This window comes from Phyllostomus hastatus, unplaced genomic scaffold (assembly GCF_019186645.2).
Source record: "Phyllostomus hastatus isolate PE091 unplaced genomic scaffold, TTU_PhHast_1.1 phas_contig_159, whole genome shotgun sequence".
In the NCBI taxonomy this organism is placed as follows: domain Eukaryota; kingdom Metazoa; phylum Chordata; class Mammalia; order Chiroptera; family Phyllostomidae; genus Phyllostomus; species Phyllostomus hastatus.
In genome coordinates, this window is record NW_025333640.1 from 4,747,042 (window position 1) to 4,767,793 (window position 20,752).

At 56.0% G+C, this 20,752-nt stretch overlaps 1 protein-coding gene across 1 annotated transcript; it reads right to left on the reverse strand.

Moving 5' to 3' along the window:
- Positions 1 to 9,750: 9,750 nt before the first annotated feature.
- CNN2 (calponin 2) lies at positions 9,751 to 17,646 on the reverse strand. The gene is made up of 7 exons (XM_045831831.1): positions 17,518 to 17,646; positions 13,755 to 13,876; positions 13,125 to 13,191; positions 12,887 to 13,024; positions 11,532 to 11,648; positions 11,271 to 11,417; positions 9,751 to 10,733 (listed from the first exon to the last, which is right to left on the reverse strand). Exons 1-7 carry the CDS (start codon positions 17,578 to 17,580, stop codon positions 10,458 to 10,460), a joined length of 930 nt encoding a protein of 309 aa, XP_045687787.1. The 5' UTR covers positions 17,581 to 17,646; the 3' UTR covers positions 9,751 to 10,457.
- Positions 17,647 to 20,752: the final 3,106 nt, after the last annotated feature.

Consider the following 20,752-nt stretch of genomic DNA (forward strand, 5'->3'; position numbering starts at 1 on the left):
CTTGAGGGTCTTCCACCCACCACTCACTGCTCCGGGTGCTGGGCCCAGGTGGTGAGGGCAGGCTGGCTGGTGGCGGGCTCCTGGCCAGGTTGGGAAGCCTGAGGTCTCTGGGTCCCAGCCACTCTCATGGGGCTCCTTTAAAGTGGCCCTGGACCTTCCCAAGCTCTGCCCTCATGCCCCCTTCATGGCCAGGCACTCACTGGTCCTGTCCTCGGGACGCATGCACACCCTTATGAAGCCCACGCTCGCAGGCAAATCCCCCACTCCCCAGGCCCCCCAGAGGCCTTCACCACTGGGGGTCATGCACTCACTCAAGCTGGATCCAGACACAAGCACAGAGCCACCTGTGGACACACCTGCAGCCTGGTACACAGACACATGTGTGCACGGTTTCACGGGAGGGCTTCTTTTTATTTCCTCCAGGACAGCACCCCTCTGGGAGTCTAAGAGACAGCCCCGGGCCTCCTGTCCTGCCTCTGTCACTGCCAGGGACTCCTGCCAGCCCCACAGAGGAAGGAGGCTCACAACGCCAGCACGGTCATGCTGGGATCACCCAGGAACCGGGTTTGGGAACCCAAGGGCCTAGCCTGAGGTCCACCCCCTCCTGCCTTCTGGTGATCCTCCTCCTCCTCCTTCCCTTGGTCCTCAGAGACTGCAGGAATCCCTAGCAGGCGGGTGGCCATAGGGAATAGGAAGGGAAGTCAGCCTCGGGGCCTGGCCCCTAGCCCCACCATTGTCCCAGCCCCTTCCTGGTGCTTCAGCCACCTCCTCAGGGAAGTCTGGCTCACTGAGAAGCCCACACCTTGCTCTGACCCTGGAGCAGCCAGCTCTCCAAAGACTACTGTAGGGGTGTAGCACCCTCCTGGCAGGAGCTGGAAGTGCAGGCAACTCCCGTGCGCCCCCCACAGGTCAGTTCCTGGAAATGCAGCTAGCTGCTGCAAAGGCCTCCAGGGGCTCAGACCTCCCCAGGGACACCCACAAGGTCAGCATGTGGCCAGAACTGAATCTGATGGTGAAGGGGGTGGTGGTGGAGGGGGTGCCACCTGACATGCTGAGAGCCCAGCCCAGCCACACTACCTTCCTGTTCTGTTCTCTTCTGGCCCCACCCTCAATACCAGGCCCCTCTTGACTCCCTACCCAGTACAGGTGACCGTACCTCCTTGTCCTTTAAAAGGTTCAACCCAGCCCTGGCTGGTGTGGCTCAGTGGATTGAGCGCGGGCTGTAAACCAGAGTGTCGCAGGTTCGATTCCCGGTCAGGGTACATGCCTGGGTTACAGGCCATGACCCCCAGCAGCCGCACATTGATGTTCCTCTCTCTCTTTCTCCCTCCCTTCCCTCTCTAAAAATAAATGAATAAAATCTTTAAAATAAATAAATAAAATAAAAGTTTCATCCCTTCTCCAAACCCTCCTCTCCCAAGCCCTGCCCCCATATGGCCCTGCCCACTCTCCTGACCCTCCTCTACCCCTACCCATGGACCTACCCACCTACCTTCACCCGAGAGACTCCAGCCTCTTCTGGTCCTGGGAACCCAACATCTCTCCTGGACAGTCCATGATCCTCCCTCCTCACCGGTTAGAGACAAGCTGGGCCTGCACCTGGTCTCTCCTTTGGCCCCCTGCACCCCCACCCTCCTGCAGCCCATTCCTCCTGCCCCAATGCCAGCCCTTGAGGCCTCCCCCAGCTCACCTGCCCTTGAGGTGCTGCGGCTCCACAGGCAGCGGAACCGCCCATTCACCACAATGGCCAGGCATGTAGAGTGTGTTGTATCCCTCCATACTGCCAGGGTGGGGTGCTCTGCACTCTGGCCTGGCCCAGACCTCCTACCCTCCAGGCCCAGACTGCCCTACTGTAACTGTACAGCAAGGGAGCCCCAAATAGGGATTTGTAATGGGGTCCAGAATTCAGGGTGTCCAGGAAATATTAAAAAATATAAATAGGATGTCCTCACCCACACAAGTCTGAACTGGGGGATGGGACACATGGAGCAGGGCCATTGAGAGTTGTTTTGCATAGTAACAGTTTTGCAACTAACCTCAGGCATGGTCATTTAACATATCTATAACTTTTAACTGGTTTCATGGATAGTTAAGTAGCTGTGGCCATGCTTTGAGCCAGGGAGATGGGAGTGACTTCCACACAGAATGTAACTGGGAAGCAACTCCCCCTGGTTACAGCGCCTGGGTGAGGGCTTGGAGTAAGAAGCTGGAACCACTTGACTTTGGGTCTCCCTTTGCCACGCAGCTTAGGAAGCTGGAAAGCAAGATGCAGCAGCAATGCAGAGCTCTCTCTTAGCAGTTTGGAAGAATGCAGGAGAGACGCTGCAGTAAGAAAAGGGGTTAAAGGACTCTTGCTGGTGGCCCCAGAGGTGCCATGCAGGTATGGATTGAGAAGTGGAGATCTCGGTGGCGACACAGCTGGTGGTGCTGGGAACCGAGGGAGGCCTGCCAGCTGAGCAGGGATTGCTGCAAAGAACCGGGGGACACCTGAGCCACAGACTTCTATTTCTTTTCCTGAGATACGGTACCAAAGAGTGGACAAAGCGGGGAAGGAAGGACCGTGTGAGTTTGTGGGTATTTTAACAGACTTTGGGATCTCAGTGAAGACATTAAGTCATTACTCTAAGTCTGTATAACCTTTGAATAAATAATTCCTTTCCTTTTCACCAATCTGTGGCATTGAGAGTCATCGTTCCCTGGCGGCGGGCAAGATGAACCTAGTACTGGGGACCCTGGCAGAAGGGGGGTCCATTTGGTAGTAGTATTTTGCCTCCCAATCCGCACAGGTCCGTTCAGTAACACTGCTAGTCTGAATATGTCCAACCAGGCCCAGACCACTCAGTTCCCAGGTTTGCCCTGTGTCCTCACACTCAGGCCTGGCATTGTCCTCCAGGATCTGGACCGCCCATCCCATGTGTCCCTATGCTCCGTCTGACAGCCTCTCCTGGGCTCTGCCTCTCCCCAGAGCCTGGGTCACTTTGACCACAGCCCTGGGGTTGGGCACAGGGCCCTCCCAGGCGAGGTGAGCACCACTGACGGCCCTTCTGCACCGCAGTTCCAGAGGAAGCATCTTGCACTGGAGTCCATGCCGGTGGTTGGCTCATCCTGGGAGGGGCAAGGGTAAGCCCCAGTAAGACTGGCGCTGCCCTTCCCAGGCCCCGCCCCCACCCAGGCCATGGCACGCACACACCAGAAAGACCACTACTGCGTCCCCCACTAGTGCCAGAACTGTTGCCGGTTTCTGCTTGTTGACACCCTGTCAGTGCCTGAGACCTGGTCTGCACGCTGCTGGAGCCCCAGGTTTGGCAGGCCCAAGCTCACTGTCTGCTGATGGGCCAGGCAGGATGGGGGCGCAGAGTGAATGTGGGAGGACCAATGAAAGTGAGCAGAGGGGACCAGAGTGACTTTTGGGGGATCAGAGTGACCTTTAGGGGACTGGAGTGAACTGTTGGGTGACCAGAGTGAGGGTAGGACCAGGTGGGGGAAGCACAGGGAGTGGGCGGGACCTCACACGGGGTGAGATCAGAGAGAAGACAGGAATGGGGGCGCTAGGGTAAGGGCGGGGTGAAGGTAAACAAAGGGGGCAGGGCCATAGTGAGCATAGGGTGGGGCTGACAGCTGGGGGCAGGGCCACAGCGAATGAAAAGCGGGACCTGGCCCAGGGGCAGAAAGACTCGGTCCTCAGCCAGAGGTGGAGCCATGGAGAGAATGGGTACAGCCACAGTCCGGAGAGAAGGGGCAGGGGCAGCTTGGGTAACAGTAGAAAGCATGGCAGCCCCAGTGAGTGCAGGACCTGGTGGGAAAGGGCAGGCTGGGGCCCAGAGACTAGAGAGGGCCGTGGGCCTGGGCTGCAGGCATGGCTAACCAGAGCCATCGAGGGCTGGGATCCAGAGGCCCCAGGGCAGGAAGGGGCAGCAGGTCACCTGGACAGTCTTGGCTTCAGGGACGCCACACAGGCATGCAAACTGCTCTAGGTGCTCCTGGCCAGTCAGCAGCTCGAAGGTGGCATTTGACAGAGGACAGTAGCCCATGTCACAGAGCACTGTGGCCAGGTCCTGAGTCACGCTGTGGATTGGTGACAAGGTGTTCTGGGAACTAGCTAGGCCTCGGCATGCTGGGGCAAACACCAGGGTCTTGGGGCTTACCTACCACCCCAGGCCACTCTGTTAAGGGACGGGGATGTCTCAGGGACCACCCTGTTCATGTGTGGGCGTGAGGGTGTGGGGGCTCCAAGCCTGCCCCACCCCCACCCAGAGGCCCCCCACTTGTGGCCTGTTAGTATGGCCTTGCCCTGGGCAATGTGTCCCGGTCACCACATGAAACTGCACCTGCCCCTTCTCTCCTGAGTGTGGTTGTATTCATTCCCTGTTCTGTTCATGCCCAGGAGTTCGAAGTACTGTGATGACACCCACAGGGGGCGTTCCATAAGGCCTCAGATTCCCTTGTGCCAGCACTTCTGATTCTGGGTAGATTTCTAAGTTTCTACGAGTTAGGCTGTGGGCAAGGGAAACCCTGGGGCAAATACAGGGGAGTGTGGGGAGGTGGAAGCCTGTCGCTTAGTAATGAATGGTTGTTGGCACATGGTACGTGTTTAACCAGTCCTGGCACACCATAGGTATCCTACAGAGGCAATATACAGCAGGTGCTCCTTACATATAGGTATACAAGATTTCCAGATATTTCCTGCCACATGGTGGGTACTCAGTCAGGGTGCACAGTCAGCCTAAGGTGGAGAGGTCAGATAGCACACAGTACTTGGTAAAGGTTACTGGCACATGTGTGGACACCCAATAGGTGCTCAATAATATGCTTGTCCTCAGTAGGGGTTTACTAATACTTTATTACACATAGTAGGGGTCAATAAATGTAGGCATGCAGTAGATGCTTAATAAGACTTTGTTGGCTCAAAATAGGAGCTCAAATATTGACAACCAGTAGGTGCTCAATAAAGGGCAGCAGGCACACAGAAGGTGCTCAATAAAGGGCAGTGGGCATGCAGTAGGTGCTCAATAAAGGGCAGTGGGCACGCAGTAGGGCAACCTCTCACTGCCGCTGCGCCAGGACCTCTATCCTGGACTCACCTCACCGGGGTGGTCCTCAGGCACAGGATGCTGACTGCTGTGTCTTCTGCCAGGGGGACATCCGGCAGGAGTGCAGGACCCCGAGAAGAGTGGGCGGGCCACCGGGAGCCCTCACCCAGCACTCAGCACCCCCCTCGGTTAGGTCCTACAGCACCGACACATCCCCTTGGGTGGCCCCTTCACCACCCATTCCCACTCACAAACCACATCCTCACCTTCCTTTTCCAGAGAGTAAGTACAGTGGCCTCAGCTTGGATCTAAGGACAGAGGTATGAGTGGGCCCAAAGTTGGATCCCAGCCCCTGCCACCCTGCCCCGGTCCCCACTGATTGTGGCAGGAGGTGGGTGCAGTGCATAGCAGAAACGTGAAGAGAAGACCGGCCCCTGTACCACCACGGCCAAGAGGTTCTTGCAGACCACCTCCCCACATAGGAGCGACTGGAACTGCCTGTCCCCTGTGGAAGCAGGAAGGAGGGACTGGGCCCTTGGAGGGGCTTGGTTTCTCTGCCCCTCCTCATCTAAGTCACGTTGGGTTAAGAGACCAAGAACTGCATAGGCCACTCAATTGGGGTCTAACTGATACAGAAAAGGTGGTGGTACCAGGGCTGCCTCCAGCTTGTCCGGGGCCATGCACTGGGGAGGGTCAAAGGCGCCCCGGTACTGTCCTGGACCTCGGGGCTGAGCCAAACTTTCTCCTAGGAGCCCCAGGGCAGGGTTCGCTACTCCCGCAGAACTCCCAACAGGACAGGCTGCCTCCCCACTCAAAAGAGTTTCCCAAGTGGAAGGCCCAGTTTGCCCACCAGACGCTCCACATCTGCACAGGCCTTGTGCCAGTTGTAGAGGGTCCAGGAGAGCCTCAGCTGGACAGAGGGCCCAGAAAAGCTCAAAGGGCCTCATCCTGGTGCTGGCCTCTGGGTCCTGGCTGCCTTTTTGTCCTGAATTTGCAGGAGCCACTGAGGAACAGGAGGAGAAATGTAGGGTCTGCATGGGTCATTCATTGCCTTGTCACCCCTCTTCCTATCCCTGGGGCCTGTCCTCAATGTGGAGGCCACATCTCACCTCCACACTCTTGCCCAGGAGGCCCTGACCTGCCCTTTGCCCTACTTCTCAGCAGCGGGTAAGGTGACTGGGGAGGCTCTGGGTAAATCTGCAGCCCTCCATCCTGGGCCCACCTGTGGTATGACTACATTTGCACTGTCATTCACGCAATTGAAGATCTGGGGTCCCAGCACCCCTGACACCTCCTGGACATCCTTCAACAGGGCCAGGCCCTGGAAGGTTTGATTCACCTGGTGGAGACAGGAACCCAGATCAATGCCAGGCTCACCCCTCTTCTGAGGACCCCCGTCCACTTCTATCTCCTCCATTTTGTTCCATCCTGTGCCTCTGAGCAATGGCACAGGCCTCTTGGAGCCCTCTCCCAGCCCTCACCTGCTGAGCTGAGGGAGGGTCTAGGGACTGGGGCCCCCTCCCACCCTCACCTGTGCCGTGAGCTGCCGAGCGAGGAGTGTGTCAGGTGCAAACAGCAGTTTCCCCAGAACCAGTGGCTTTGGGCGCCTCCTGAGGGGGTGGGACAGTGGGTGCATGTCCAGGACCCCCTCGGCTTAGCACAGGCAGGGCCTGGGTTGGAGGTGCCACGAGGCCATGCCTCCACACCCACCACCCCAGTTTCCAAATTGGGAAACTGAAGGACAAAAAAACCCCTCTTTCAGGCTCTCTCTACCGGGCTAGCTATCTCTCTTTCCTTAAGTCTGTCGGGCATAATTAACTGTTGTTTCTCTGAGCCTCTATTCTCAACACGGTGTCTGCCAGGAGCCAGGAGACTCTGGGGACAGAGAGAGGGCAGGCGGCAAGGGCTCACTGTGCACCCCCGAACCCCCAGCAGGGCTTGCTCACTAAGAGTAGTTAAAGGTGCTGAGGATGCCTGGCTCCTCACTGAACATGTGCTGTGGGCAGCAGGTGTTGTTCACATTGCAGATGAGATCCTGGAGCCAGGGCATGGTGCCCCAAGAGGGCAGTGGCTCGTTGAGGAAATGGCCTGCAGGGATGCCAGGTGATGCAGGCCCCGACAGAGTCTTCACTGTGAGCCCACCCTCTGCCCACTCTCAGCCATTTATTGGGTGCTGGGGACTATGCTGTCTGGCGTTTCCTTACTGGGGCCCTGTGGAGAGGGTGAAGGCCTCCCCCAAAGTACCTGGACACTGCAAGGGTTTACTTTTATAGCGCCCCAATGGGGCGTGGTGTGAATGGCTTGAAGGCCACCAGGATGGAGAGAGGCCACGACAACTCCACCGGGAGCTGGATCTGGGAGAAACAGAACAAGCAGGATAGTGGCGAAGAGTTGGGGTGGGGAGTGTGCCTGGGCCAGGCCCACTTTGTCCCAAAAGCCCAGGCATTTACCAGCCGTCTCCTACGATGCAGGAAATTGTTCCAAAGCAGCAGTATCAGCTGCTCCTGGAAGGCCGTTGTGGAAATAGACAGGAGACAGCACAGAGAGGCCAGGCTAAGAAAGTGCTGTGCCTCTTCGGGCAACTCCCTGTCCCTCTCTGAACGTCATTCCTTTATCGCATTGCTCAGAATTCCTTGACGCTCTGCTTAGAGCCTAGTTGTAGGCACTTAAAGTGCTCACTTGTGGGGCAGTAAGCCAATGGGAGCCTTCCTAAACTGTCCTTGAATCCCTTGGATCTGATTGGATGCCAAGGCTGTCGCTCCATGTAATGCAGTGTGAAAGACTAGCAACAAATTTTTCAGGGGGCGGGGCCTCAGTTTAACTCTTATCACCAGGCTTTACTCTAAGCCCACTTGGGGGCCTCCTGACCCAGGTCCCCCCACTCATCCCTGGCCGAGGGAAGGATATTCGTTTCTGTTCCCCAATAATAATAGCGAAGTATTTACTGTTCTGAACATTTTACACACCTGGCTGGAAGAGGGGCCAACCAAGGAGCCCAAAGAGACAGGCAGTCATCCAGCAGGAGGCTGGGACTCAGCTCTGCCTCTCAATTATTATTTACCGCTCAGAAGGACCTCACGATCCAGAAAATAGGTCAGGAGAAGGGACAGCAATGGAGGTTCCTGGAACCAGTGATTCCTGACCCTGTCCCTCACTTGTAATTGTTTGTTCAGCTGTGACCCACTTAATTATTGTACAGATGGGGAAACTGAGGCCACCAGAAGAACAGGGAGTTGCCACACTCACATACAAAGGGGGACTCTGGACCCCGACCTCCACTCCAGAACTCTTCTTTACATAAAGTAGGATCTGGGAAGAGGCCTCAGTTTCTCCATTCGTAAAAACTGGGGCAGGTTTTGGAGGGGTTCAAGCGAGGAAAGGGGGTGCAGGTGTACACTGGCCAAGCTCCTCTCAGGTGAGTCCAAACTCGCCCTTGAAAATTAGTGGCCAATTCTGCCGCCCACCCAATAGTGACCGGCAGGGAGCAAATGTGAGTGAGAGTCTGGACCCACCTCGCTCACCCCCTAATTCCCAGGAAAACTGCCTCCGTCCCACTCATCCCATCCCACACCTGCATCCTCTTGGGGCCCTCGTCTTTCTCTGGGACCCTGTCCCCATTCCAGCCCCCAGCACTAGGCGCCTTCCCTCCATCTGACAGCAGCCCCTTTAAGAAAAGATCTCCAAACGGGCGCTGAGCCTCTGCTACTGAATGCACTTGCATTCTGCGCCGTCCGCAGCGCCCGGCCCTGTCTCCGCCAACTGCTATAGGACGCCGTACCGCCACTCACAAGCTTGGACCCAGCGGGAGCCGCGCGCACAGAGAAAATAGGTGGGATCACAGCAGAGCCGCGCCAAACTGGCTTCCTTAAAGGGGCCGCTTGTCTCTTTGCTGCATCACAATGAGATGGCAGGGCGGCAGGCTATCCTAACCCCGGCCCGCCTCCGCCCACGCCGGTACGGCTTTCCCCACGTGATAGCCGCCTACAATACCGCAGCTGCCGGTAGCTAGAGGCCCCTTTCTTCCCACTTCCCCCTGGAGGATCCGAGTCCTAGCTAGGCTCACCCTATTACCCTGAGACTGTATTTGTCCTTCAGGAAAATGGGGCTTCGACTATTCATCATTCATTACACAAAAAACCCTTGGTCCCTAGAGTGATTCAGGTAATGGCAGAAAGGAAAGTAGTCTTGGGTCCTGAAGGTCACCCCGACTTGTTTGAGGAAAATCTCCAAACGTTTCCTGCTCCATTAAAGCGGGTGTGTTTCACAAGATCCTGAAGATCAAACAAGGGTATGGATCCACAGCTCTGAAGGTGCTGGGAAGGGTGAGTGGTGTAGGGGAGGACTCTATGGAGGAAGGCCACTTTGCCCTTGAAGTTTGGTGGGGTAACCAGGAGTCTGTCAGGGAGGGGACTCCAGGCCAGGTGAATGCAGGAGGCGTGAGGCCCGGAGGCTTGCAGTTGAGCGCTAGGCGGGGCCCCAGGTGTGGCAGGTGGGGGATTGCAGAGGCCCCACCTCTTCCCCTATCCCAGATCCTGGCCCTCATACAATTTCTTTGCCTCAGGCTGGTCTGTGCCCTTGGCCTCAGCTTCTCCCTCTCCCAAAACAGCTGTGAGAACCAGGTATTGGTCGAGTTGCCCCACCTTCAGGTCCCTCAGGACCCCAGAAGGGACCCAAGCTAACACTCCCCGGAGGCTGCCTCTGACACCAACTCTCCCAGCTCTTTCTTTTGCTAAAAAGGTTTTTATTGCCTTTGGTCCACAGTTGGTATTTCACATTATCTCTTGTCCCCAGGGCTCCTGGGTGGGGCTGGTCCCAGAGAGGGCCTCCTGGCGGGGGTCCCTGTGCAGTACTTTGTGGGGGAGAAGGGGCTAGTATGGAAGGTGGGGTTTGGCTTTGCCTCAACCATTCAGAACTCCAGTCCTGTCTGGGCCTCGGTTTCCTCACTGGGCCCCTGGGAGGGTCCTGGAGAAATCCAGTCTCATTGTAACTAAAATATCTAGGAACTGTGGCCTGGCCCTCTCCAGGGGACTACCTTTTCGTCACTCCTGCCCTCCACCATCCCCCCTCCCCCCCAAAAAAATACCTTTGTTTTGTTAAAAGCGCCTGAAACTTTTGTGGGTACAGTAACCACAAACTGATCAGCAGAGAAAAGGGAAGAGGCACAGAAGCAACCGGAAGCCATTGGGGCCAGTTTCCCTCCCTGCACAGGTTTCTTCTTCCCCCAACAGCTTGGCCCAAAGCCTGCTGGGAAATTTGCTATCTGGATATGCCCTGGCAGGGACCCCCAACCCACAAACATCTGGATCTGGCCTTCACAGCCCCTCAGCTGGAAGCACTGGAACACACAGGAAAACAAGGTGAAGACACGGAAAAACCTGAAATCCCAGATGGGGAACTGACATACAGAGGCACCTCACTAAGGGGGCCTCAGTAGCCTGCTTCCTCTTGGTAGTAGGCGGGGTACTCTGGGGCCTTCCCTGGGCTTGGGTAGTCGCCCGCTGACTCTGGAGCCCCATCGGCCACTGGGCCTTGTGGGCAGTACTTGGGGTCGTATATCTGCCGGCCCAAGCCGAAGACCTGGCCACTCTGGTTGGCGCCCTGCGTGTAGCCCATCTGCAGAGACATGGAGGAATTGTCACACTTGTCGGTCCCCAACTTGGTGTCATAGATGTGCCGCCGAGTCCCGGGAGCTGTCATGCCCACCTAAAGAGAGAGGAGCTAGTGTCAGGGCGGGAGGGACGAGGGGGAAATGTCAGGCTCCCAAGCTCCCACCCGGTCTCCATCGCCCCTTATAGTCTCAGTGCAGACTCCTGTGCATCCTCCTACCCGGTTCAGACTCCCTCTTTTTTGAGGCTGCAGAGTTGATTTCATTGCTAGTGACCCTCTCCTTTGGAACAAGGGGTGTTTGGGTCCTGTTCTCCCTGCCAGCCAGGAAGCTTCCCAGGCTGGAGCTGAGGCCTCCCAAAAACCCGAGTGCTCCAAAACCACCCTCACACCGCTACATGCGACACAGCAGGAAGAGTGAGAATCATAGGATCTAAAGCTTTCAGCATTCAGTGGGCCTTGGAGCAATCCATTGAGGGAAACTGAGGCACGGAGCTGGGTGGAAATTTCCCAGGGGACACACAGCAAGCTGAGGCAGAGAGAGAAGGCAGGAGGGTGAGGAGTGAGGCTGTCAAGGGAGAACAAGGATTTTGCCTAGGTGGGGTGGGAGCCTGAGGACGGCTGGGCGAGGCCCACCTGGCTGGCACACTTGTTGGTGCCCATTTGGAGGCTGATGGTTGAGTGGTCCATGGGTGGCTGGATATGGTTCTTGGGGTCGTACAGATGTCTTCTCGTGCCGTATGCTGTCATGCCTGATTGGCTGGCACACTTGTTAGTGCCCATCTGCAGGGAGGTGGGCAGGAGAGGTCAGGCTGCCCCAAACCCCAGGGGCCACTGGGTGGGACAGGGCCTGGGTCATAGCGGAACCCCCCACCCCCAGTGGGCCCTGGCGCCCACCTGCAGCCCAATGACGCACTGGCCCGCTTTCATGGTAGCATCGTCAAAGTTCCTCTCCTGCTTTTCTGAGTACTTGATGCCGATGTCCACACCGCTCTGCAGCCCCTTTGTCTTGGCCTGGAGGGAAGAGGGGCTGGGAGTGTCAGGGAGGAGCAGCAGGGAGCCCTGAGCCAGACCCGGAGTGTGTGACCTCGGAGGAGATAGAGGGGTTGGGCTGCAACCTTCCCCCTTCCCCTGCTGTTCAACGCCTCAGGAGTCAGATTCGGAGGTCTCATTGGCCCCCAACCTTCCAGTTGCTCAGGCCAAGAATTTTGGGGGTTTTCTTGCTGCCCTCCTCTCTCATTTTCCATCCCCTTCTACCTAACCCTCACCACCGCCTGTTCAGGCCACGGCCACCATCTCTTGCTTGGATACCTGCTCCCGGCTCCTCCCTGGTCTCCCTGTCCCCAGTCATGGGGCAGCCACAGGTGGCTCCTGAAAACACCATTCAGAACACAGTTCCTGACTTGGGAACCTCCTCCCTGCTCCCACAGCGGGGCCTTCCTGTTTTTTCCTCTGGAAACACTGTTCCTACCCTGGTTAAAGGGTCCCTGGACCCTGAGCATTGGTCTAATTCCTTCCCCTCCCTCCAGGCATGTCTCAGTCCATGACTTATTGCTAACATTAAAAAATGACTTGACCCTGGCTGGCGTAGCTCAGTGGATTGAGCACGGGCTGGGAACCAAAGTGTCCCAGGTTCGATTCCCAGCCAGGGTACATTCCTGGGTTGCAGGCCATAACTCCCAGCAACCGCACATTGATGTTTTCTCTCTCTCTCTCTCTCTCTCTCTCTCTCTCTCTCTCTCTCTCTCTCTCTCTCTCTCCCCCCTTCCTTCCCTCCCTAAAAATAAATAAATAAAATCTTTAAAAAAAAAAAATGACTTGAAGAGGGAGCCCTCAGGTAAACTCTGGGCTCTGGGTGCTGATGAGGCGTGGGCGGACACTTGTTAATGGTGACCCATGGTTCAAACTCCAGTGAGGATGTGGGTGGTGGGGAAGGCTGCGCATGAGCGGGGGTGGGCCAGGGGGCACATGGGAACTCTCTGTAGCTCCCTCCCAATTTTGCTGTGAACCTAAAACTGCTCTAAAATATAAAGCGTTTTTTTTATTAAAAAAAGATTTATTTATTTTTCTGCTTACTCTGTCGGACTGTGAGCCCGTGAAGATGTCTGTCCTGTTTACCGTTGAGTCCAAAGTGCCCAATGCCCTGTGAGTGCTCAGAAATATTAGCCAACAAATAAATGAGAGCGTCTGTAAATCTGCATCAACCTTGCTGTGTGGCTTTGGGCAGGCTGCTGCCCCTCTCTGGGCCTTACCTTCCCTGCCAGAGCCAGGAGAGACACCTGCACCTGTGTCATGTTTCCACTCTCAAACAAGTCATTGGCCTCGAACAGGTCCACGGAGTTCATGCCGTAGCTGACCATGGCCTTGATGAAGTTGGAGAGGTTTTCTAGCTGGGAGAAGGCAGGAGAGGGGCTGTGAGGGGACCTCAGGCTGCCCACAGGTTCGATGGGCTCCCCCAGCCCCATTCTTGCTCCACCCACCATCCCTCACCTGGTGCCAGTTCTGCATGGAGCGGTTGATCTTAGGGACCGAGCCGGGCTGCAGCTTATTCATGAGTCTGGGAGGAGACACATGGGGCGGGGGGTTGGCGGGGGGAGGAAACAGGAACCTCTATGGGCACAGGTAAACCCGAACCTCACAGACCCAAGAGGCTAATTCTAATCTTGGTCACCTTCCTGGGCAAACTCACTGCCTCTTTCTGGGCCTTAGTTTCCCCTCTTGCAATTTCATCTTCACCCACAAAGCAAAGACGCTAAAGAGTGACAAAAATGGGTGTTGTGAGTATAATCCAGAACCCCTGATTTCTGGGAGTGAATCTGGGAATTTCCATTCACATGTTTAATGTGCAAAACATGGAATGGTTTAACTACAGTCGAATAGGATACAGCAGAGAAAGCCCCCCCCCCCGAAATTTTGGAGGCTCTCCCATGAAAGGAAGGGCATAAAACAAGAATGCGCCCTGTTAGAGATCCTCAACAAAGCAATAACACAAGGAAATAAAAGAAAAGAAAGACCCAAGACTCATTGAGGGAAAAGCAAGCAGGCTTCAAATGGCACATGAAGCGTGATCACATTGTACAGGACAACTGGTGACAAGCATGTGCCAACGCCCGCACTCACGTGCACAGAATAATCCCATCCTTCAGACCCTTCTGGAAGTCAGAACCGATAGACAGGCCTGTGAGTCCCTCGATCCAGCTGCGGAGTTCTGCCTCCTTCTGAGGGTCATATTTGGACAGGAGCTAGAGGAACAGAGCGTATAGGGTTGGGGTGAGAATACATCCAGCAGAAGTTTCCTGAAGCTCCCGATGGGGCGAGGCTGGGGGCCCCTTGGGAGAAGAGACAGAGAGGTCTGGAGGACCCCACACTACAGAGCCAACCCTCCCCCTTCCCCATCAGCAGGGGCACTCATGGGCAGATAAACCACACTCCACAGACACATGCATATCTCTCACTGACAAACATCGGCTCCAACCCACTGCCAACGATGCCAAACCCCACATGGCAGCCAACCCATGCCCTCACTTCTCCTTGCTCTACCTGCACTAGAGACAGACCCGTTTCCACTTCCTGTGTCTGTGGATGTACCTATCCTGGACATGTCACATACATGGAATCACACACTGTGTGGCCTTTTGTGCCTGCTCCTCTCATGGAGGACACATGTTCAAGGTCCGTCCATTCCTGTTGTAGCACGTGGTGGTGCTTCATTCCTTCCCGTGGCCCAGTAACATCCCACTGTGTGGACAGACCACATTGTGTGTATCCACTTACCCGCCGATGGACATTTAGGCTATTTCTGCCTCTTTGCCATTGTGAATCCTGCTGTTGTAAATATCTGTGGAAGTTTTGCTTGTTTCAATACCTATTTAATTTTTGGGGGTACATATCTAGGAGTGGAATTGCTGGGTCATATGGTGATCCTGTTTAAGTTGCTGAGGGACCACCAAACTGTTCTCTGTGCCTTGAACTGGCTATTCCAGCTACTGGCTCGGGGTCTTTGCATGTGCTGTCACTTTTGGCTCAGATGTTTGTATGACTGGGTCCCTGCCTTCCACCGGGTCACAGCTTGAAGGTCACCTCTTTAGTCATGACAACTCTCCCTGACCCTGCCTTACTTTCCCTCTAGCGTTTATCTCCATCTTCTATTATGATATGGCTCTTTGCTTATGACCCATTCCCCCTCGAGCTTTGCCATCCAGCTCCGTGCTGTCTCTGGATAAAAGTGCTCCCGGTCCTCCGTCAGTGCACACCCATTGTCCACAAGCACACACACAGACACCCAGTTCCCCATCTAAGAGCACCAAAGGCTGAGAAAATCAGAATGGCTAGCTCCCAAGGAAGCCCCCAAAAGTCGGGGAGCCCCAGGCCAGTATAGGCAGGGTCAGTCAGCTCCAGGGCAGCTCCTTGGGGTTGGTAAGAAGCCGAATCCAGCCCCCGTTCAGGGCCAGATTACACCACTTAGTGCATTTTCTGCCCCAGGTCCCTTGAGCACCTCTGCCCACAGATCCCAGCCTGGGAGGCTCTTTTCCTCTCCTCCCATCGCCCAGAGGACTGAGACCTTCTGCAAACCTAATTTCTACTCCCAGCTCTGCCCTCAACCCTTCCATGACTGTGAACAGTTCCCTCCCCGGTGCCTCAGTTTCCTCATCTACGTTTGGAACCTTTTGCATGGCGATGTCCTGAACTCTGCTCCCCTCCCCCTCCTTCTCCTGGCCATGGCATATAAATCCCTGTGACATGGGATCATGGCTGAGCCGCCCAGAGCTCAGGGGAGACAAAGGCAAGAGGCAGGCCAGCTAATCCAATCTGCTTGGCCCACCCCCTCAAGAGGCAGTCTCCTGGTTCCCATGGCCGGGAAGCAGCCCTGCCCAGATGAGGCTTTGTCTAGCCTGAGGAATGAGCAGGGTCACGTCCCGATGGTTGAATTTGAGGCAGATGGGCTGGTCCGGATGCCTGGCACACCCGCCCAGCTGGGCCCTGTCCCTGACGGCTTGAGAGGGCCAGGGTCCTGGGCAGAGGCGCCTGGCCCTCCCCACTGTGGCCTGAAGCATTCCTCATCACCACAAACTGCCAGGAATGCAGCCACCGCCTCCTGAGAAATCTGCTAAATCGGGACCAGCTGTTCCCAATGGTCTAAACTCGACAACCCAGCCCAGGATCGAGTGGCCATGGCTGCTCCAGAGGGACACACTGGACATCTACCTGCCTCAGACCATCCAGCTGGGGGTAAACTGAGGCACAGGGGCCAGGAAGTCTCCGGGTCTCCGATCTTAAGCAGCTGGAGAAGTGGGTGGGGCATGGGCTCAGAGCCCTAGAAAGTAGGCCCCTGCGTGACCTTGGCAAGCTGGTAGGTGCCCCGCCCACACTCCAAACCTGCAAACTGAGGCCAGGCTCCAAGGAGCCTCTGACCTCACCTGGGGTGCAGGTATCAACCTGCCCCATCTCACTCCATCTCCAGAAGCTACCTGGCTCTCACCCACTTCCTGCTGCCCAGGGGTAATCTCGGGGTCTGGGATGACCAGTGGCCATCAGGTACTGGATGCAGCAGGCCTGGTCCTAGTCCTGACTCTACCACTTTCTGTGTGGTCCTGGGCAGCTCTGAGCCCCGTGTACAAACTGGAGCCCTTAAACCGTCTTCGTGCTGTGTGGGCCAGCATGCTACGCGCCTGCGCAGGTGGCCCATCCACGTTCAGTGTTCGCCCTGTGAGATTGTCTCTGGAGGGGGAATCATGCGTTTAAGAGGGGTCTGGAGCCTGCCCAGTGACCGTGCTCTGTCCCTTGGCTTCCTAGGCCTCAGCTTCTCCTTTTGTCAAAGGGGCAAAGGGAGACTCCAAGGAACCCACAGGAGGTGATACAGAATTCTCCCTGCTGTCCATGGACCCTGGGGTACCCACCACAGGTGCCTATCCGGAGCTGGCGGGGCTGTGCCCTCAGCATGCCCAGGCAGGCTCCCTTCCAAGGCCACATTCCCAGATGTCTGGTGGAAGGATGTGGGGGGTTGCACAGGAATGGCAACGCCCTGCTCAGCTGGAAGGGCCCTTGCTTATCAGGCCTGGGACAATCACTGGGGTGTGGGGTCACCCCATGCTTCCCCTTCCCTAGGATGGGCCCTGCTGTGTGACCCTCCAAAAGTGTCTGCTCCTCTCTGAGCCAGAACCACAAAAGTTTTCTTGAAGAGTGTCTCCCGCTGGCCTCACCCCATGTTTCCAGGGTACAAAGTCCACACATTTTAGGGTCATATTCAGGGGACCTGGGCATCCTGCAAGATCCCTTTGCTGTTCCTTTGTCAGATGGCGAGAAAGAGAACATACAAAGGAACAGCCCAGGCAGGCCTCCGCCTCTCCAACTTCCCCTTGGTGCTCGCCACCCCAGGTGCAGAAGGTTGGGAAATTCCTGTGGGGGGTGCCTACACACAAATTAAAAAACAAACAAACAGACACTAACACCTGGCCCACCCCCTTCTCCTTCTGCAGCATAAGTGGCCCCAAAGGCAGCAATGTGGCCACAGGATGAGGAGGGGGCTACTGGGGTCCTCTCAGACTCGCAGGTTATTCTCAGGCCTTGAAGTGCTGGAGGGGCCCAGGGCCGTGGGGTTCAGATGGGGGAGGGCTGCGGAGCAGGCTGGAGAAAGGGTCAGATCCAACCACTCCTAGCCACTGTGGCGGTGCCAGATCGCGGACCTCACTGCTTCCCCAGAGTTCAGGAAGTCTCGGCTGGCGCCCCCAGAACCACAGATGTTGGGAAGGAGGAGGGCCACTCTCACCGCAGGTCTCAGAGCTACTGCGCTCCAGACATCGGGGAGCCTGGCGGTGCCCCCAACCCTGCAGAAGTCCGAGGGTACGGGATCTCCGAGGGCGGGACCGGGGCACCCCTCACTCACCCGGTTCTTGACCTCGGCTGAAAGCCCATACGAGGGTCCCTTGTTGAACTGCGTGGAGCTCATTCCGGCGGCGACGACGGCGGGACGGACGGCCGACCGGGTGAGACGGCTGGGGACGCGCGGGTCCGGGCCCCGCCCCCGTCGGTGATTGGCCCCCGGCGCACATGGCCTTATAAGGCGGTGATGCGCCGGATTCCTTCGGCCAAGAACTTCCTGAATCCTTTCAGCCGCCTCGGACCCCCGCCCCAGCGGAGAGCCTCATCCCCAGGGACCGGGAGGGAAACTGATGTCGGGGAGGGCAGGGGCTCTGGACTACCAACGCATGGCACGCCCGCCCTCTCCCTGCAGGGGGCCCCTAAGTGGCTCTCTCATCTTTTCTGGGCCTCAGTTTCCCCTTCTGCATGGCGATGGAAGACAGGGAATTGTTTAGTGGGACCCTAATTCCCTTGGGGCACGAGTGAGGACTCCTCTCTGCCACTTAGAGGCATCTTGCAGTTTAGCCCCCCTCCAGGAACTCCTAGAGCTGGGTGGTGCGCAAGGGAACTAGAGGAGTCCTCAGAGGGTGCCACTGGACATGGGGCTCTGAGGGATGGCTAGGAGTTTGCTAGTCTAAAAGGGATTCGTGTTCCTGGCAGAGCAAAAGTGATAAGACCTAGGGGGGCCTGTCAGTGGTTGAAAGTGTGTAGAGATCAATCAGATAAATTGGAAGAGCGGGGATGAGAAGGGGCCTTGAATTCTGGGCTGAGGAATGATGGGGGTGGGGTGGGGTATGAAATGGCGGAGAGCTGAAGTCAGGAAATGCCCTGGGTTTAGGCTGCTGAGCACACCAGGGCAGGCACACAGTTGGCACTCAATAGGTAATGCCTACTTGTACAGATAAATCAATAAATTAATAAATAAAATAAATTCACTCACTCAGTAATTTGTTCATTTATTCATTCGCATACCTATTCATTCATCAAAAGCTCTGTGGGCCAGTCCCTTGCTAGGCAATTCTGGCTCCCAGGAGACCTTAGCTCTTGCCCTGCTCACCCCTGGGGAGACAGAGCCAGGCACAAAGCAAGTACAGAACAGAAAGGGGGGCTGGGGTGGAGGAACCCGGAGGGGAAGTGTGGGCTCTGCTGAAAGGTCAAGGAGAGCTACACAGAGAGGAGACATGGGATGAGGTTTCGAAGCATGTGTAGGAGTTTGACACATTTGACAAGTGGCTGATTGGACTATGCGAGGGCTCAGACTCACTGCTGTCTCTTCCCTGGAGAGCAGTCATCCCTGATGCCCCAACTCTCGATGTCTCTTTTCTTTCTCTGCCTGTCATTCTCCCATTCCATCTATCTGTAGACTCCGCCTGAGGACCTTGGATTGATGGAATTATATGATTCTGTGTAGTCCTCCAGCTGCAGTGTCCTGCCTTGGATCCTGGGTTCAAATCATGACTGCCCACCTGGCTGTGTGATCTTTCCCAATGATGCTCCACCTCCCTGTGCCTCCCTCTCCTGTCTGCCGTTAGGGCTGAAATCTTGGATTCATGTGTGTAAACCCTGAGATAAGAGTTGTTCTGTTAAAAATCAAAATCTTAGGGATTTTGGCCTCCTCCAGGGGAGCCTGGCAGGGAGGTCTTGAGCTTCTGCAGCTGCCCTGTGCCCTTGACCCCATGGCATTCACCAATCCATCCAGGGTGACACCTGGGAGACTGCAGGGGCTGGAGGACCTGAGGTTGCAGGGGCCTCGGGTGGGTGCTGGGCAGAGGTCTGAACCGAGGTGTCTTGGTGGCTTGGCATAGGGGAGGCTGTGAGTGCAGTGAGGACTCGAGCCCCTTTCTGGCTGCCACCTCCATGGCAACCCTCTCCCTGCAGTGTGTGGGCTCTGAGTGGGATGCCAGAGGTGGGACTCAGGGCCGTGGGCACCTCCTGGGGGGCTTCAGGACCTCCACTTGCTCTCTGCAAAGAGTCACTGTTTACTCCTGCACACTATGGTGGAACAACAACAACAAAAGTAACAATAATCTCAGCCTGTTAACTCGGATCAGGAACCTCTCTTGCTCACAGTCTGCCATGTCTTCCCATGGTCCCCTCAACAAAAGTGTCCTCCAGGCTTTTCCCTTGCTCTGCCTCAGGGCCTTTGCTTCAGCTATGTTCTCTGCCTGACATTCTACCTGGTTCCTCTACTGTCTTTCTTCCAGCCCCTATTGGAAGGTCACCTGCTCAGCCCCCCCCCCCCCTTTTCAGCCCCATGTAACTCTCAGCCTGAGCCAGCCTGGCTACCACCCAATGCCCGCTTCCCCTGGTGGTCCACACACACACACCCATAGCATCCTCCAAAATCCAGCTCAGCTTCTAACTTTCCTGTTGTCCCCAGAAGGGTGGTGTGGTGTTCAGTCTTCCTCTATTCCTTGGTTTAGGGTTAGAAGCATCTCTCCCAGTTCATCCTTTTTCCTGAGGGTGATTGTCTTAGGAGGCGAGGCAGTTGTCCAGTGGTTGGCCGCACAGTTTGGATGTGTGAAGTTTCATTGGTGTCATGCGTCCCATGTATCTGTAATGTGAGAGTGAATACTGGAATGCTACAGCCAGACACAGCAGCTGTCCAGCACGTGGGGCTATTTCAATGTAACTTACATTGATAAAAAATTAACTAAGTTTAAAACTCTGCTCCTTGGCCACACAGGACACACTGCCCCGCTCAGGAGCCAGTGTGGGTGATGCATTGAGCCTTGCTGGACGTACCAGGGACCCACAGCGCCTGCCTAGGGGGGCAGGGGGTGCTCCTCGGGTCAAGGGGATGAAGTTGGCCTGGCTTCTCCATTGCAAAAGATGATTTTTTTTTCCCCTCCCTTTGCAACCAACAAGTGATGTGGAGGGAAGAGGGATGTAGGATGACCCATAATAATTTCAAGAGTGTACTTTATTGAGCACCTACTGTATGTCAGGCACCACACAGAGCATTTTCTATGAAACAGGAAGAGAATGACTTTGGCCTCCAGGTTGTGGTAGCTCAGGTGTGGGTCTGTCTATCCACTAAGAGCATTGGGCTCCCAGGATTATAAAATCTGGCAGGTAGGTCTGGAAGTTTCTCTTCAGCCTCTGGGTCACACCCTTCCCTGACCAACCAGTTCAATTCAGAACAGCCACCCCCACAATCCCCCATGCTCTGGCCTTTCTCAAAGGCCTCCATCTGCACCCCTCACAGTGGGGCGTTCAACATCAGGAACTGTCTTGTCTGTTCACGCATCTCCATGCTT